Source organism: Haliotis rufescens, unplaced genomic scaffold (assembly GCF_023055435.1).
Source record: "Haliotis rufescens isolate VD_foot unplaced genomic scaffold, xgHalRufe1.0.p SCAF_75, whole genome shotgun sequence".
NCBI classification, from domain to species: domain Eukaryota; kingdom Metazoa; phylum Mollusca; class Gastropoda; order Lepetellida; family Haliotidae; genus Haliotis; species Haliotis rufescens.
In genome coordinates, this window is record NW_025964367.1 from 1,277,623 (window position 1) to 1,297,619 (window position 19,997).

The 19,997-nt window shown below is 41.7% G+C and overlaps 1 protein-coding gene and 1 long non-coding RNA gene across 3 annotated transcripts in view; both read right to left on the reverse strand.

Annotated features, from left to right (window-relative positions):
• Positions 1-660: 660 nt before the first annotated feature.
• Positions 661-9,496, reverse strand: LOC124150585. The gene is made up of 3 exons (XR_006863252.2): positions 9,386-9,496; positions 1,934-1,981; positions 661-923 (listed from the first exon to the last, which is right to left on the reverse strand). It is a non-coding gene; the product is annotated as an uncharacterized LOC124150585 (long non-coding RNA).
• A 6,902-nt stretch (positions 9,497-16,398) lies between these two features.
• LOC124150584 (neuropeptide Y receptor type 5-like) overlaps positions 16,399-19,997 on the reverse strand; it is a 37,356-nt gene continuing 33,757 nt past the window's right edge. For both annotated transcript variants that reach the window (XM_048388610.1, XM_046522522.2), the window contains exon 2: positions 16,399-18,115. In XM_048388610.1, coding sequence (XP_048244567.1) covers positions 16,916-18,088 — 1,173 coding nt within the window. In that variant the 5' untranslated portion in view covers positions 18,089-18,115 and the 3' untranslated portion in view covers positions 16,399-16,915. The remainder of the gene's footprint in view (positions 18,116-19,997) is intronic.

Sequence of the window (19,997 nt, forward strand, 5' to 3'; positions counted from 1 at the left end):
ATGCCATGGACTGGTGATCTGATGGGGGATTACTTTAATGTCACTCGTGTTTGCATTGTTCAGGAGATCGTTCATGAGGCGCTAACAATACAAATGACATTCTCTAAAATACAAAACAACACGTCTCAAGCACTTATGGCTGTATTATATATATATGTGATCACACAGACTGTTGTTAACGACTAAGTGTCTGTATTTATATAACGACTAAGTATATATATACCTGATGTTCGATATATCCAATTGATGAAACCCAAATTGAACTCTAGAATGTATTAACAGATTTCTCATTTCAGTCGTAAATGTTACACTCTTACTTTACAAATACTGTATATTTTAATTCAATGTCTCCCTACAATTGTTAAATTACTTGGTGTCGTCGCTGGAGTGTGTAAAAACATTATGACGTCACAGTTGTAATTTATGACGTCATCATAAGTATGTCAGTTACACTGAAGAGCTGTCATGAGACAGCGAAAGGACTATGTCTGAAACTGATATAAAGAAGATGATGGACTAACGTGGACTTTATTACTTTATTATATATTACATGTACACCGAGTGAACATTTACCTAATTTTTGTATATACATATATCTATCTATCTATTATACAAAAGCTCTAAAAATGAGCTGTATAGTTTACTCAATGGTTTCACAAATACGATTTTCAAGAGTACAGTTATACCGTTACGCTGTATATATATAAAATAATGTCTACGTAAAGTCCGAGAGAGGTACATAAAGTACTGCTAAATATTATATACATAAATACTTGTTGCAGCAGAATTCATTTTACTCATAGCATCAAGATGTGTATAACACTTGGAAAGTTTCTTGCTTCTTGGTTATAGTCCTTCAGTAGTGAGTAAGGCTCTATGTCGTTTTCACTGCAGAAAACACCACTTGTCACCTAGAGCTTAATCTGAAAAGGAATTAATTCATTGAGCTGCAGACTTAGGCGTTCACTTGGATCCACTTGCATCTACGATATGTGGAATATAGTGTGCTCCAGCTGTATCGAGTTGCCTTACATGAAATACACAAAGAATAACCATATCGCTTACATTTATACAAAATTATTTCAATAACTGTTTAAGTTTCGAATCCCACGTCAATGTCCTTGCATAGGATCTGTGAACTTCCCATGGTGCGTATTGAGAAGTGACACTTTGGAAAACCCCTTCACGCATTACCCCAGGAACAGTTATTTCTAAGGATAAGGATTTCTACTTCCATCGTAGGTACGCGATTTCAGACCGTCTAATATCCCCAGCATGTTTTTTCTAATCGTAAGATACTTTTATTCTATGGTGATTTGCGGCGCTATTACAACAGTCCAGTTAACACTTTCAGCCAGAGTGAGTGAGTGAATGAGGTTTTACGCCGCTTTTAGCAATATTCCAGCAATATCACGGCGGGGGACACCAGAAATGGGCTTCACACATTGTACCCATGTCGGGAATCGAACCCGGGTCTTCGGCGTGACGAGCGAACGCTTTAACCACTAGGCTACCCGACCGCCCCACTTTCAGCCAGAGGCCACAGACGTCATTCTAGAATCGCACAATGTTCTTAGTCTGCGTTGACTACCCTTGTCAAATAATGTGAGGAATTTACTTACAACCCTAGTGTGATTCTAATAGGACGTCAGTGAAACATGTTTTCACACATAAGACCTACACAATCCTCTCCTTCAAAATAACCGTGCATACTGCTGATTTGAAATACCCCATACTTGTTCTTTGGACTATCAATTTGAAAACAGCAGGCTAGACGCGTCTTTTGGTCATGCAAGTGATACGTATTGAAGTCCCGAGCGATCAGAAGGTCAAGCTTATGGCTCTAGGGAACGTCTTATTATAGTATCATGTGATTGTCAATTTGTATGATAACGTCATCACTGACGCCATTCTCAGTCTCTCCTTCCTATACCTTCCAGCTGTTGTTGTATGCTCGTGGCCTTCTCAGAAGCCCATTGACCTGAAAGTACAAGCATACATGTCGATATAGACCCAGCGAAGCCGTATTACTTTCTGGTTAATGAAACCGAAAGCATCGTCGCCATTCACTCAGCAACCTTTAAACATCAAGATAGTATAGACAATACAACAAAGTTAATTGGCATTAACACAGAGACATGTATACAGATATGCATGACTGATTATGTGATTGTAATTCATATCACCACCACACCCTCTTCTTTATAACATCAAGGGGCGACCGGGTAGCCTAGTGGTTAAAGCGTTTGCCCGGGTTCGATTCCCGACATAGGTATGATGTGTAAAGCCCATTTCTTGTGTTAGGTGATATTGCTGGAATATTGCTAAAAGCGGCGTAAAACCATACTCGCTCACATGTTATAACATAATGATTCATCACTGGTTAGTGTGTTAGTTTGGCTGAAATGTTCTGAACCTAACTACCACGGATGTATTCATGTATTTTGTACAATTGTACGTTTAATGCTTGCAGACTGAATGTGAACCAAATGAACAACAAGGCAGCATATTTCTGCAGGCATCAAAGTGACTGTTGATAGAAATGGACCTAATTGGCTTACGCGTTGTCATCACGTATCTGAAAGGGCTAACACCATCAGCCACCCTTGCGGACATGGTGACAACTTTAGGGGATGATTCTCCTTCCTACACTCACCTTTTCACAAAAACGTAGTATCATCACTATTTGATAGTGATTCATAAACACATGACCATGATGTAATTGGAAACGTCCAATCAACTCTGCTTTTGGCAGGGATTTCTTAAGAATATGAAAGAGATTATGTCCATTTTATTTGCTACTGTTGTGAGGTTGGCTGTGGCGTTCAAGAGTGAATGAGAGACCCCCGAGGATTATATAAGATCAGGTGGATCTTCAACTGCGTAAGACAATGTTGATACAATATATGATATGATTATCGATGATCAAAGACTCCCCGTACGTCATATAACCAATACAGTAGGTACGAGGGGCGTTCAATAAGTTTTGCAACTTCAATACACAACCAAGTTGCAGAATATATTTTGCACTTTTATTTTTCAATATAATCTTCATTCACCTTAATACACTTATTCCATTTGTCCTTCAAGCTTTTAATACCACTTTTATATTAATCCGCAGATTGGCCCTCTAACCACGCCTCTGTGGCAGCCTTTATGTCCTCGTCATCCTGGAAGCGTCTTCCGGTAGGCTCCCACTTTCGCGGACACCAGGTGTTATTACTATTTGATTGTGATTCGTAAACATATGGCCATGATATAGTTGGAATCGTACAAACGAGATCGGAGTTTCATTTGAAAATAGACCTCACTCGAATGAGCTTAATGATATGTCAATTACTATCATCCGTCCATTGTTTTTCCATCAGAATGGCGTTATCTCGCTTCCCATGCGGTATATCACTCCATCAATAGATAACGCATTAGGATCAATATTGAACATACATCTCCCAAGGGAGATGGCAAGAGCATTGCGGTTAAAGACCCCATGACACTTTGAATATTAGTTTACATCCAAACAGTGCCGCATCCTCAATTAATCAAGTAATTGGGGAAATCAATATATTTAATCCATCACTTATTCCGAATGGCAAGATAAATTTGATTATAAGTGTTCCAAGTACTTGTGTTGAGATATACATGGCCTTGAACGCAGATAACGTGTTTGGCATTTAAAGAACTAAATGCCTTTATCTGCGCATTTCGATTGACTATGTGAGTAGAAGTCCAAGAGTGTTCCGATTCGAAGAGCAACTTCGTCAACACAAACGTACATCTATTAGACCACATGCATCACAAAAATGTGTTTTGATTGTTATTCGTTTATTTTATTAATTTATTTATTTTGATGTACTTTATTATTTGGTTCCACATGCATACAAAGTCCTTACACCATATATGTGATATGTTTACAATACGTATAGCTTTATATGTTTATGACAGATGGTATCGTTTTGGGGCAAATGACATTTATCTTATCTTATAAACATTTTCAAAACGTTTCCTTTCTAGGATGATCGTCCATTCTTACAGGTTTTCCATTTTCGATTAAACATTTTTAATTTTTAGTACGGATGTTTAGAATAAGAATGATATTTCCTTGAAATCATTAACAATGCCGTCAACCTTTCGTAAATACGTGTCGTCTAATGTCTAATGTCGTCTTATGACGTATTGCTGTTGTAAAAAATATTTGGATTGTATGTGCACTGATCATTCTAAGGTTTTCATAAACACAGTATATAATTAATATATAATATGATATGTCTATTTACATTATGCGTACTGTATTCGTTGTATAACAACATTATAATATAGCATTTCTTTGGTATCCATTTTAAAAAGTTTAAACCAAATTAAATATATAAGAAACTATAAACATGAGGATATACATTAAAAGGAATCGTCCACACGTTCCATACAAAAGTCAGTGAGTATGGTTTCACGCCGCTTTTAGCAATATTCCAGCAATATCACGGCGGGGGACACCAGAAATGGGCTTCACACATTGTACCCTTGTCGGGAATCGAACCCGGGTGTTCGGCGTCAAGAGCGAACGCTTTAACCACTAAGCTACCCGACCGCCCCGTTCCTCACACAAAAACATATGGAGATCATGCTTGTTACCAAAGACATCATGCATGGACATAAAAAATAGAATAAGATGAAAGTGATCATTGCGAATGTCTGTGTCTATATCGTGTCATTGCGGTGCACATGTTCTTTGATATAGAACAATTACAAACAGTTTATCCGTTATTAAAATAGGAATCCAGACCGAACAATGCAAGGTAGAATCAAAGAACTATATGCAATCACAAATTAACTTGAATTCAATTCTTTAGCACTAATATTATGACCAAGCCACACACGTATCTCCATTGGCTATAACATATAATGACGCTGTAGATGTCGCTTCTGAGAAAGTGTACACTGATATTATTTATATGCAACTGTTTATTCCAGCAAAAAGTATTTAAAATCTTCCTGGCCTGTGGTGCCACTACCGTTTTGCCAACCCTAGGTCCATTGCACACAATGATCTATGTGCCATGGTTATTTGAAGTTACAGGTCGAAGTATAAATGTCACGTTAAGTGGACTTCAGTTTTCTTTATAAACCGGGCCTTGCATGCCACACGAGAGAATGAAAGAAAATGAATGCTAGTGAATGAAAATAAGTCTTTTTCAGCTGTTTCGGGCGATGTAGAATGGTCGTGATGCCATGTGTTTTTTATACACAAATACAATGTCCCCTAAACCAAACATTCCCTCCCAGCGCGACCTTGGGTAATTAGTGACGACATTCCTGCATGAAATGTTAACATCCTTAAGTTAGTTGAGAGCAATTCCCATGCCCCCGAATAGCGTCGCCTTCAGCTGCCTGTAATCATCATATTTGCAGCTCACAGTAAAAATAATTGGTCAGTGATTGACAATGCTGACCACATTAGCCTATATAGTCAATAATTATTCTACTAATTATCGGACAAGGACATCATTCGTTTAGGGCTCTCCAATGGTAGTTATTGACATGCATTGAACGTTCGCCCTGATGAGGGAAATGCACGGGGCCAGATGGTATCTTTGAATGTCTGTTTACTTAGAGATTTAACAGCGATGGTGTACAGGGCTGTCATCTTGCGATTATGAAGCGACCGTTCCCCTGCTAGATCCGATGTGCATTCTATATACGCCTTCGACTTTTGTCGAAATATTGATAGAGAAATATGGCGTCCACGCTCCGGAATTACGTCCTGAAAAGAGGAATGCAGATTGGATAGATGCTAACTTTGAATGCCCGCTTTATTTTTAATTGGTCGGCGATGGTATGCAGTATTGCAATCCTGTCTCCAACCGGTAATTAAGGTTTCGATGTGCATTCTATCCAAACTCCAATACAAGAATTAATTTTCTTTTTTTGCAAATATTATTGAAACTATCTTATAACATCTATCATTATATCAAAATTCTTGGCGCATAAGCAATGTGCAGATGTGGAGTGGTCATGTGTGTGTTTGGATCTCGTGTCGAGAACCTTCACTACAGGCGGTAGTATAACCATGATACAAGCAGAGAATAAATAAAGTTTCTTTAGTCGTAGTAAATTTAGCATATCATTTGATGGGCAGTTTGAACAGGTTCAATAATTGATTTGTCTATTGACTTAACTCAGCCATCTATTTGTCTTCTGCCGTAGGCAGATGGGTTATTACGTTGTCTGGAGTGATTGTAGGAAGCAGTTTGCCAAATGTTGATCAGTTCTAAATGAACTCATAATGATGTTCCTTCTCACAGACAGGTCACTCTGTTCACTATCATGTTGATGTGTTATAATTCTTCATAGATAGTTCATAGCCGTGAAAATTCCGGGGTAGAATAGGTCTTCAGCAACCCATGCTTGCCGTAAAAGGCGACTATGCTTGTCGTAAAAGGCGACTAACGGGATCGGGTGGTCAGGCTCGCTGACTTGGTTGATACATGTCATCGATCCCAATTGCGTGGATCGATGCTCATGATGTCAATCACTGGACTGTCTGGTCCAGACTCGATTATTTTACAGACCGCCGTCATATAGCCGGAATATTGCTGAGTGCGGCGTTAAACAACAAACAAACAAACAAATCATAGATAGTTCTGATCAAAACAGGTGATGCTTTGTGATGCTTTCATGAATAAAAGTCAATTTTAATTTTGTTTCCAACAAATCAAGATAATCACAGTCATTGTCACCAATCAATCAAGACACGCATTGAAACCTTATTTGGACATTTGTGATAGTTTGGTAATGTTTTCATGACGATCTCTTATGTTTTGATAACAGTTTCTTATGCTCCAAAATGATGTACATAACTATTACAAGCGTTGTCTGGTCCTACTTGATTTCGTTGTCTTTTCGATAGCAATTCCACATAGATTATGAGGTGAAGAGAAATAGGGCTTAACGCCGCGTTAAAGATTGTTCTTATACAGCGAAGTGGGTGCACGTGTGTGTATGTGGTTGCTTGTACCTGTCCGAACTAACGTTCCACCACTAGACAACGGTGGCGGTCACGTGATATTTGTATGACATTATTAATACGGAATATTAGTTTGAAATGTTAAAACAGTTATTATAAAATACTTGGGAGATAAATTATGTGTACGCAAAATGTAAGAACGGGGTAAATCTTGTTTTAACAAACATGATAAGAAATTATTCCGGGAAAAAAAAAAATCTGCTTGTCGAAAAGATGGCTAAAACTGTTAAGGACAGTGTTAGCGTCTCTAAACGTTTCAAGTTCAGTAGGGCGGTCGGGTAGCCTAGTGGTTAAAGCGTTCGTTCGTCACGCCGAAGACCCGGGTTCGATTCCCGACATGGGTACAATGTGTGAAGCCCATTTCTGGTGTCCCCCGCTGTGATATTACTGGAATATTGCTAAAAGCGGTGTAAAACCATACTCACTCACTTACTCAAGTTCAGTATTTTCACATTGTGTTATATACATTGGACTACATAGGATTGAAACATGTTGGATTAGAAACATGTTTCAAGTTGTTTTCTCATGTTAATACAACACATGCTTCTTGAATGGAGTACCAACAGCGTAATCATCACGGACAGAAATAAATGCCCTAGATATCCCTGAGCATCCCCGAGGGCATCAACATGCATCAACTGTATTACATACGTTCATAAACTTCTGCACACTAGGAAACAAATCTCACTTAGGCATTGTTGAGGGACCACGCCTGGCGATCTGCCGTGGATGAGGGAGCCCTGGAAGTTGTCTGTGCTGAGAAAGGTGATTATTTGCTGTCACAGTCGAATGCATGTTTGTCAGTGTGCGACTTGTAATTCTATTATACAGTTAGCTTGAACACATATGGTTACATGTAATGACTTTCTTCTCAGCATTTCCATGAGATGATGCAGGAGTTGATTAATCTGAGTCTTAGTGTGTTCTTCATGGTAAGAAGTTGACAGCCCTGTGGGACATATGGGAACACCGACGGCCCAGTGGCGATGAGACTTCAATTCGAAGATAGATACCTTTTGTCAGCGTCCGCAGGTTGTGGGTTCGAATGACATTTTGACCTCGAGTATGAGTGGGTTGGGTTTAACCGCTTTTAACAGTATTCCAGTTATATCACGGTGTGTTAGCTTAATGTGGGAGGAAAGCCCGAAGTGATGCAGGTCTAAGACGTTTACCACTTCGGTGAAACCAACGAGCACGGGTATGGTGCTGACAAACCTAGAAACAAAATCGGGGCGAACCGGGATTCGGACCCACAATCATAGGTTTCTGGCGTGCCCAAGGGACGCAACTCTGCCACCAGTACCCCCACCTCGAGGATGAACAATGATCTGTCATCATCATACCTGTCAGCGTTGATTTCACCAAGATTACACGTCTACCTGCACGACTCTGATACTCTATAAAATAACTAGCTTTCAATAAGGCATCACACCTAATACGTGAGCATGCGTGAGGGGTATCAATGTATGCACACAAAAAATCGGCTGTTGTTGAGACATCACCCACTGATAGTACAGTCACAGTAAGTGACCTCATGTGGAGAATGCTGCAGGAAGTGCTATCTTAATCAAACGCCTGCCCTAAATGTATCATTTAGGAACCATACATCTTCTGACTATGACGACACATGACAACGGCATATGTTTGTTTTTCTCAACAACGATAACCTTAACTTACAGGTATCTATATTGTTGTTGTTTGTTGTTTAACGCCGCACTCAGCAATATTCCAGCTTTATGACGGCGGTCTGTAAATAATCGAGGCTGGACCAGACAATCCAGTGATTGACGTCACGAGCATCAATCCACGCAATTGGTGTACGATCGATGACATGCATAAACCTAGTCAGCGAGCCTGACCACCCGATCGCGTTAGTCGCCTCTTACGACAAGCATAGTCGCCTTTTACGACATCGGTTTCTGAAGATCTATTCTACCCCGGATCTTCACGGGTCACAGGTCTTTATGCCTATTTATCAAACGTCTCTCGCTCATGTGGTCATTAGTATAACGGGCAGTTCAGTGACGTCGGTAATCACTCTCCGCTAATGACATCCACAGACACCCGGCGATACGTTAAGGTGATACTAGCGGTTAATAGTTCCTAATATTTCAAACCCCATCAGATTGCCCTATTAAGAAACAAATAGCCGCAGTTAGATGCCACTCAGTACCTAGAATCCATGATCTAGGATCTAATGTTATCCCACAAGATGCTCATAGCTCTACTTATTGTCGGATTGAGGATAAAGTCTGAAAATGGATAGGGTCTGAGGTCAGACAGACTGCTCTTTCCCAATGTTATTACGTTGGTTTCCGCAGTCATCAATCAATAGTGAATACAATTACGATAAACATGTGTACTTACATCATCGGGAGACATATCAAATAGCGACTGGATGAGATCCCTTTTAGACATGACAGATGATTGCACGGTTTATGGGAACTACACAGATCGGCACTGTGATCCCAGACAGGCTGTTACAAGGCACTCAGTGCTTATGCTAAAGTAGACGGAGCCGATTTATGACGGACATGTTTGTCAACACCAGTCCGCAGTTTCGTGAATGTTTTCATGCGACTGTAGACATTTGCTATCGACATTGTGGACAGACCAGACAGGACGCTACAGGGGCTGACCTGCGCACTGCAATGTCTTGTTTTCGCCAATTGTATGTGGTTATGTGGCATTTGACTGGCTAACCAAATATTTAATATTTTTATATGTTTCCATGAAACGAAAAAAACATTAGGCCACGCCCATTTCTGTTCTTAATTGGTTGATAATGGAATGGGCGGGGTTGCATTATTTCGTTGAACGATGTCGAAGATTTTGTATTGCTGTACATCGTTTGTTTTGGGAGTGGGTAGTTATTAAATAAGCAGGCTGTGAAGTTGTTATTTGTGGCGTATTTATTGAAAGGAATTGACTTCAATATATTTTTTCGTTTATTGAGCTATGCGGACTTACACAAAAGTCACACCGTTTCTACGCTGTATTCCTCCATAAAAGCAAAACCTTACTGAAGTCAATTCTGAAGTAAACTTATTGAAATGTTTGTTTATTTGTTTGTTGTTTTACGCCACACTCAGCAATAGTCCAGCTATATGACGACGGTCTGTAAATAATCGAGTCTGGACCAGACAATCGAGTGATTGACATCATGAGCATCGATCCACGCAATTGGGATACGCTGACATGGATCAACCAAGTCAGCGAGCCTGACCACCCGCTCCCGTTAGTCGCCTCTTACGACAAGCATAGTCGCCTTTTACGGCAAGCATAGGTTGCTGAAGACCTATTCTACCCCGGATCTTCACGGTGAGGATAACTTATGGTGTGATGGTATGGACTGTTTGGCTTCACAGATCAATCTGCAGTGTACAATACGATACACGTGTCAAGATGGACTCAGATAATTTAATAGACGAAATGAAAATTTGAGTTCTGTGAAAATTAGAAATGTTACAATTGTTTGCTTGTTGGTTAACGCCGCAATATGTCAGCTAAATGAAGGCGGTGTGATCTAATTGATAAACACACCTGTTTCATATTTGAATCCTTTCTGAATGGATGTAAAATGTTTTACCTCGCGTCCAAGATTATTGCACTTATTATCATTGCACGTGTGTGTGTGTGTCTGCTTGAACTAGTCAGGACTAATGCCGATTTTATAGTGTTAGCCCATTGAGATACCATGCCAAAGTTTAACATGAATACCCCACTCTGACACAGTATACTGACTCCGAGTTGACCAGTCCTTGTTTTAGCCCTTAATGCCGAGCGCCAGAGTGGGTAACAATTACAATCTGTTAACAATCTCTTGGTATGCCCGGGGATCGAACCCCGTCCTTTGCTCTCCGGACAGACGATCTACCACTAGACCACGGAGGCGGTCCGGATGTAGAAAGTATACTTATTTCAATATTAGTCTGATCATAACTAGCGCAGTACCTCTCTGTGACACTGGATATAGACGCACACTGTAAAACAGGAATGGTCTTGTCAAGCACGCTTTAATGTTTCACAGAAGATTAAAATGGTCTCTCCTTTTTCGGCGGAACGTACATATATTTTATTCCGTGTAGCACGCTACACTTAAACACTGTTAAACCATTCATGTTTATTCAGACTTACAATCATCACATGGTTTTATTGTGCAAATCAGAAGTATGGATTCGGATTCCTACAAGTTCTACGTTATCGTGACGGAAAGTAGGCAATTATAACGTCAACTCATGTGTTGAGTGAATATGCCGAAGGTTGTTTCATAATGTTGTTTGTTGGTTGTTAACGCCGCGCTCAGTCATACTTCAGGTGTCGGCAGTCCGTAAATAATCGAGTGAGGAAAACACAATCCCGTGCTTGACATCATGAGCATCGATCTTCGCAATTGGTATACGATGATATGCATCAACCACGTCAGCGAGCCTGACCACCCTATCCCTCTTACTCCAAGCATGGGTTGCTGAAGATCAATTTATTCTAATCCGGATGTCGACGGGTCGTTTCCATGTGACACCACGACATTATGCTAAAAACATCAACGCCAGAGAACAATCAGTCTCGATTATCCATTGATACCATTGGACGTACAATGGAAAATAGCATTGACAATTATATGAATGGATCACTAAATATCAGTGATGACACCAACTCATTTCTTCTGGAAACTTCAATGCTTCAATGTCCAATTTGCGTGATGAGTGAGTGAGTTGTTCAACAGTTATATCACCTCGTGTCCAAAGAGTCCAGACACATTTATCACCTTGGTAAAAGCCGCCATCATGGGTATGAGTCTAATAAGCCAAGGATGACAATTAAGACGAGACCCCTGAAGATCCGGGGTAGAATAGGTCTTCCGCAAACCATGCGTGCCGTAAAAGGCGACCATGCTTGACGTAAGAGGCGACTAACGGGCTCGCCTGATATTGCCGATGTGACGTTAAATATTAACTCACTCACTCACCCCTATTGCGTGGATCGATACTCATGCTCATTATGTCCATAACTGGATTGTCTGGTCCAGAATATTGCTGATGGCGGCGTTAAACAACAAACAAACAAACAAAGACAAAAGGGGAATTTGTGCGCGTTAGCAGGGTTCCTGATGCTTTCTTGTGAAGCAAACTGTACACAGAGAGGACGCTGTACACTGTACACAGAGAGGACACTGTACACTGTACACATAAACTTTAGACCCCACCAAACACACCCATTGTTCCCCCCGATACTTAACTGATTGTATTCGTATATTCGCCATGTTGTCATGGGAAGTACGTACTTTTCTAATCACATTAACATGAAATCTGCACCATCGCCTTCCGTCTTTGGAAAATAATTTCCTGCAAGAAATGTTCTTTGGTTCCGAATTTAAAGTAAATATAGAATAGGTTCTACAAAGCTACTTAAATTCGTGCCTCCGCTACCTATACAAAAGAGATTAAGTTCTATCTTTATGTATAAGAAAATTAGGAAATTGGCGTGTGTCGTCTTCGGAAATAGTATAAATGAACGCCAAAACAACATGCATATTAAATATGAAGGAAATTGGCGCATACATACGGTCTACATAAATAGAATATGTGCATATAAAAAAATGCCCCTGAGAAATGAAGGAAATTAACAAATGCATCTGTCATCTTCAGCAAGACGTACGGATGTTGGAATAAAACTATTCACACCTGATCGGTATGTGCGTTCAATCCCATAAGGGGACACAGGAGGGCGAGGGGACACAGAAGGGCGAGGGGACACAGGAGGACGAGGGGACACAGGAGGACGAGGGGACACAGGAGGACGAGGGGACACAGGAGGACGAGGGGACACAGGAGGGCGAGGGGACACAGGAGGGCGAGGGGACACAGGAGGACGAGGGGACACAGGAGGGCGAGGGGACACAGGAGGGCGAGGGGACACAGGAGGACGAGGGGACACAGGAGGACGAGGGGACACAGGAGGACGAGGGGACACAGGAGGGCGAGGGGACACAGGAGGGCGAGGGGACACAGGAGGACGAGGGGACACAGGAGGACGAGGGGACACAGGAGGACGAGGGGACACAGGAGGGCGAGGGGACACAGGAGGGCGAGGGGACACAGGAGGGCGAGGGGACACAGGAGGGCGAGGGGACACAGGAGGGCGAGGGGACACAGGAGGACGAGGGGACACAGGAGGACGAGGGGACACAGGAGGGCGAGGGGACACAGGAGGACGAGGGGACACAGGAGGGCGAGGGGACACAGAAGGGCGAGGGGACACAGGAGGACGAGGGGACACAGGAGGGCGAGGGGACACAGGAGGACGAGGGGACACAGGAGGACGAGGGGACACAGGAGGACGAGGGGACACAGGAGGACGAGGGGACACAGGAGGACGAGGGGACACAGGAGGACGAGGGGACACAGGAGGACGAGGGGACACAGGAGGACGAGGTGACACAGGAGGACGAGGGGACACAGGAGGACGAGTCGTCTAAGGCGCCGCGATTCGCCGTGCAAGGTCAACCATACCCTGTGGTCGTTGCTTTAAGTTCACGATTCCAAGTGAGTTTGGTCTTTGGTGAATCATACCATCGCAAGTACCATGTTGATACACCAAACCTAAAACCTCATTTCGGTCTTTCCCTAACAGAAGGTACGTCGTAAACTAATTACAATTTTGTTCAAATTGGCGTTCAGCCTGACTCATTGACACAATCATTCCATAGCAGACATGCTGTGACGAAGATTGAAACATATTTTAAATAAATGTTTCGAAAAAGACCCCATCATCAATGGGAATCGTGGATTTGTACCAACGACCTTAAATATTGTTGACCTTGCACAGCGAATCGCAGCACCAATTAATTTGACTATTACTTTCATGTTAATTCAAAAAATAGGAAATCCGTTTTTCGTTGCTCCGTGAACTTGTGAAGTGTTTGGGAGGTACGCATGTAAGCCTACAGTCAGAACGTTATATCAATATCACTCTTCATCCCACTATTGGCCATCGGGTCTCTAGGCATATCTTTCTGGAACGATGCATCAAATTATCAGCTACCTCGCAGTTCCCTGTTGTTTCGTCTGCCAGGAATCAATCATTGTCCGCTGAAGACAACATCCACTTCCACCGTAACTTACTGCCCTCCGACGTCATCTTCTAACCGCGACATCCTCCAATTATGTAACTTCATCTTCTTTCGTACCGTATATTTGTCCAACGAGACGACGTCATCATACAATGACGCCATTGTCATCTCACAGATGGACGAGTGAGTGAGTGAGTGAGTGAGTGAGTGAGTTTGGTTTGACGCCGCTTTTGGCAATATTCCAGCAATATCACGGTGGGGGACACCAGAAATGGGCTTTACACATTGTACCCATGTCGGGAATCGAATCCGGGTCTTCGGCGTGACGAGCGAACGCTTTAACCACTAGGCTACCCGACCGCCCCCACAGATGGACGATGTATCCGTTCTTCTACATGTTGCATCAGAAGAAAACATACAACATGGCTCTGTTTGAGGTTTATTGATACAAGGATAGTACGTAACAGTACTGGACCGATATTAGTACAAAAATATATGTTACCCATGACTTGACCGAGCACATTCAAAAGCCAGAGTACAAGGAAATTAATTAAGTCGTTAATAAACAATAAATTAAACAAAGGTGATACAAAATAAAAGGTTTCGGTTGCCAGAGAACACATATAGCTGTTGTATCAACAGTATCAACAGTATCCGTTGGACATATCATTCATATCACATTTACTGGTTGGTCAGTACCATACCCGTGCTCGTCGGTTTCACCAAAGTGGTAGATGTCTGAGATCTTCAACACTTCGGGCTTTCCTCTCACACCTATCTCACACGCTGTGATATAACTGGAATACTGTTCAGTGCGACGTTAAACCCAACTCAGACATCAATGAATGAATTATTATTAATAATAATCTGGCTGTACTCCGCTGTGTCCCAGCAATGTCCCAGCGATCTCCCTGCTTGGGACACCCAGAATAGGTATCACACTTTGTGCCAATGTAATGAGTGTGAAAGCGGAAGGCCCGTTATTAATTAAGAACAGCTCCGCTCTGATGAACATGTTGAAATGGAATCACTTCTCCACTTTAAGAACAAATTACAAATTAGTCTTTAATTCGTCCGTTACTGATGAATGAAATTCGATCGAATATACTCGTAAGCTGCATGTGGACACACCTTCACAAGACGTGGAGTTTAAATGTAAACTAGTTTGACAAATCTCTCAAGTGTTATGTTGTTGGTTCGTGGTTCGCGTGCCACCGATGGGTAGGATATTTTAATGCTCAACTTTTCGCGAACACTGGTATCATCACTATTTGATAGTGATTCATAATCACAAGCTTATGATACTTTAGGAATTCTAAAATGCACTCTGGTTTTCACAGAGAAATGACTTATAATTATGGAAAGGGTTTTGTTGCTTGTATTTAGAAGAGTGCGTTATAAGATTGAGGAACAAGGATAATTCTTCTTGAAAGATAATCCCGATCGCAACAGAATGGTATGTTCCTGGGATTTGGATGAGAAAGTTTTTCACAGATGTATGCCTATTCATAAACATGAATGCACTTCTACCTAAATAACACAAGTAATCATCCTAAATAGCACAAGTAATCATAACAGAAGATTTATTGACCTTCATGAGCTAGGCGCCACAGATACGACAGCTTGAATCACAACTGTATCAAACAGTCAATGCCACTGCTCTAAGAGACTTGTAGTAATACGTTACTCTGATGGTTGGCACGTTTCATTAGCTGAAAATAGCATCATCGGTATCCATGTTCAAGTAGATGCGTGCACGTGGGATACTGATGGGGAAACATCTCGGCCGTGTTAACAGTAACTTGATATCTCACGGCTTGACGTAATGGTCCATTTTAGGCAAGTTTACAGTGGTTGCTGGGAACTAGTAACCTATGTCATCATGATAAATAAGACTAGGTGTATAGAGCTTATACAGTAAAACTAGTACATTTCGCCTGGGCGTCTATATTTATTAAATAAACTACCACTGGACCTGTTGGCAAAAAGCGATCGCAGCATTAATCCTGTACTTATACGGTAAATGTGAGATCGCTTTTTGGAACGGTCACTTGTGTCAATCATTCTTTTACAGGTTATCTGGGCGATTGGCATCTTGCAAAAATAAATGTATCGAATGCAGTGCTATCATGTTTATACGTTAGATGATGTCATAATTGTTTGCGGACCGCCTCCGTGGTCTAGTGGTAGAGCGTCCGCCCGGAGTTCGATACCCGGTGCGTCATACCAAACGACGTTAAGAGATGGTACTTGTAACCCTGTCTGGCGCTCGGCATTAAGAGGCTAAAAAAGGACTGGTCGGCTAGGAATCAGTATACTGTGTCTGAGTGGGGTATTCATGTTAACCTGCGGCATGGTATTTCAATGGGCTAGCACTATAAATCGGCATCAGTCCGGACTTGTACAAGCAGCCACACACACATGCATGCACCTCGCTATATACTCTCACCGATAACTGTTTGCCCTGTCTAACTAAACGAAGTGTTCTCACAATATAGAGCAAAACATTATACTTCATCGTCGACATTTCGTTTACATCCATCGGCAAACGTTCTGAGTTCAGTGGCAGATATATGAAAAGATGCAACCATTGCACTTTATCGAGAAAAATAAAAATATAACTGTTTAATTGCGTCTCTGTCATGACATCCGATGCTATATACTTCCATTTGACACATCCTTTGGGAGTAGTGCAGCTACACATCAGGCGAAAACATCAATAAATGGATTGGGGTTGCACAATTGTTTGAGTGTCGCTTCGATATGCCAAGAAAAACTAATTAGGCTACAGCCCCCAAATAGGAAAGACAGGTTGTAGTCACGTGTTATTCTAAACGTCGTTCATGAACAATGGAATATCCCCGTAGGTTGTGTGTTGACATGGACAACATATCGGTTTTGGACCGGTGTGTGCTGGCCTCAATGTATTGGAGCATATCCACTGAGCTTGATATCTTTGTACTGGCCCATCTCTGTAGATCACGGCGAAAGTTGGAGTTGAACCAGCCGTAGACAACCGGGTTTATACACACAGAGCACAGCGCCACTAAAAGGCAAGTCGCGTGGATGAGTCGGAAATCCTTGTCCTCAAACACCCCCTGATCAAAGTCGGCCAAGATGTTGACAAGAGTTATTGGCAACCACGTCACCGCAAACAAAACAGCTATGCTTGTTAGTAGATACATATTTTTACGATGACTCGCCATGTTTCTCTTAGCTCGGTGCACCTCCCTCAGTGAGGCTTGTCGTGTGTTGATACGGACGCGAAGAAACCGACATATGAGGACATGGAGTGTGATGATGGCAAGAACAGGTAGGAGGTACTGCATGAGTAGAACGGTCACTGTATAGCACATGAGTAGCTCGGAGGACTCCCAATGTTCAATACAGATGGAGTACAGGAGGTAGCGAGACACGCCGATAACATCTTCCACGCGATTAGTCAACAGCTGCGGGAGGGACATAAAGAATCCCACAAGCCATGTCAAGGGGATCACATACTTTGTCTTCTTCTTGTAGTGACTCCTGGTCACCGAACACACAATTACACGGTACCGATCCACGGCGATGGCCACAATGGTAAGTGTTGATACTGCCACATAGGTTGTTTGAAGCGTTGGGACGAGTTTACATAGCACCAAGCCCAAGCGCCAGTTTTTGAGCGTCATCCGCACCAGGATGAAAGGCATACACAGTATGCAGGTCATGATTTCACAGATGGACAAGTTGAGGATGTACCAGTTTCGTGTTGATTTGAGGTTCCCGTTCCTGCAGATGATGAGGCAGACAACGATGTTGCCGGAGAGGCCACACAAGATGACGAAACAGAAGATGACAACGAGAACAAGCTCGGTCTCGGAATTGAACCAGTGGTCCGAGACCTTGTAATCCACAGCCACCCTGATGAGGTCATCGATGGTGAAGTTTGGAGAAAGGTTGTATTGATTCATGTCTAACATGGACAGCAAGCTGGTCGACAGGTTGGCCATTTGGAACATCTAGCGTTTGTACAGGTCTTCAGTTACCTGCAAAATAAGTGGGAGAGTCTTAGTACAACATGGGACAAGAGACAGTGGTTGATGGTATGAGCAACTACCCATTACACCGGGACACGATAACATACCACACATGTTACCCAAGCAATCCTTTTAAGTCAGTGAATACACAATGAACGTGGTCAAATGGAACAAATGTTATATTTGGGATAATATTTTCTTAGTAAAATACAGATTCTAGTCCTTGTTTGGGTAGAGTCCTATCCGGGATTCGAACACCACACTGCCAGAGTCAGGCACCTAATCGCCAGCACAACAAAGTCAGCGATGAAATCCACTCAGCCACCTAGGCTTTATATTTCTTACTTCCTTACTAGAATCTGTACTTTACCAAAAAAAAGAGTTATCCCAAATATATCATTTATTAGTCAGCTAAATAATTACGACACGCAGGGAATATTTGAGCCCAATAAAAACAATTATATATATTCGTCCTTTTAAACAATACTACGAAATAGCGTATCTCTCTGAATTATTGCACAATTACCATTTAATATTCTAAAGAAATATAGCTTCCGGTAATATTGGCTCATTGTTAATTGGTCACCTGTGTATGAATAATGATGATATATGAGAATTACGTATGTATCCGTGCATGGCTCGCGAAGAGATAATATTCCTCAATATAACACAATAAATCATATATACTAATCAGAACAAAGAAATATATATAGAAACGCACGTAGACATACGTGTTCATGTACATAAATAAAAAAAACATTTCTGCCTTGGACCCGTGAAGATTCCGGGGTACAATAGGTCTTCAGCAACCCATGCTTGCCGTAAAAGGTGAATATGATTTTCGTAAAAGGCGACTAACGGGATCGGGTGGTCAGGCTCACTGACTTGGTTGATGCAGTCATCGATCCCATCGATGCTCAATCACTAGATTGTCTGGTCCAGACTCGATTATTTACAGACCGCCTTCATATAGCTGGAATATTGCTGAGTGCGGCGTTAAACAACAAACCAACCAACTATTTCTGCCTTGACTGGGAATACCATCATAAGGACAATCTGGCATTGCAAAGACACTGAATCAATTGCGCTGAAAAGGTTCGTAAGGGGGCTTGGTTTAGTGAATGTTGATTGACCCCGTAGTCTGAACAGTTTCATGCATGTACCACCGAGAATTGTAAATAATTCTCGACCAGACAAACCAGTGACTGAAATCATCAACAGCGGTAGGTGCGATCGGGTTCCGAAGACACAGGGCGCCACGTCACAGAACCCAATCCCATCTTAGTCGACTCCGACTACAGGTATTAGGAAATGGGGACCTACTCAAACACGGAATCCCCCAGGGATAACACTGTAGAAACAAGTCCAGGATTTATGTAATTTGTAGTCTTCGTCGTAAAAACGCAAATAAAACTTTAAGATGAATGATGTCGTTTATTAAAATTAAAAAATTAAAATATTCAACCCAAAATCCACTTAGTTAATTTGATTCAGAATATCAACCACATATTTTCAATCTTTTGGGACGGAACTTGTAGATTAATCCTTTTTTTACATTGAATACATAATACATATGCGATAAAACTGTCTTTTAGTGTCCTCGAAACTCCCAAGGAGCATATCAAACAACCTTTTGCAAGTTAATACAGCCATTAAAAACCACCACCTACCAGAATTATCTTCCTCAGTCTCAATTTCACTCAATTTACATCCGGATTCCCCGAGAGGAGAAAGCAATTAAATTATATTTGGCTCGCGATGTATTGACAGGATCAGATGATGTGATATATGAATCCTTGATCGCAAGGCGCTACACGGGCCTGAAATAATTGGCACGATTATTAAATACAAGTATTTACGAGAAATGTTAGTTTTCGAATTCCAAAGATAA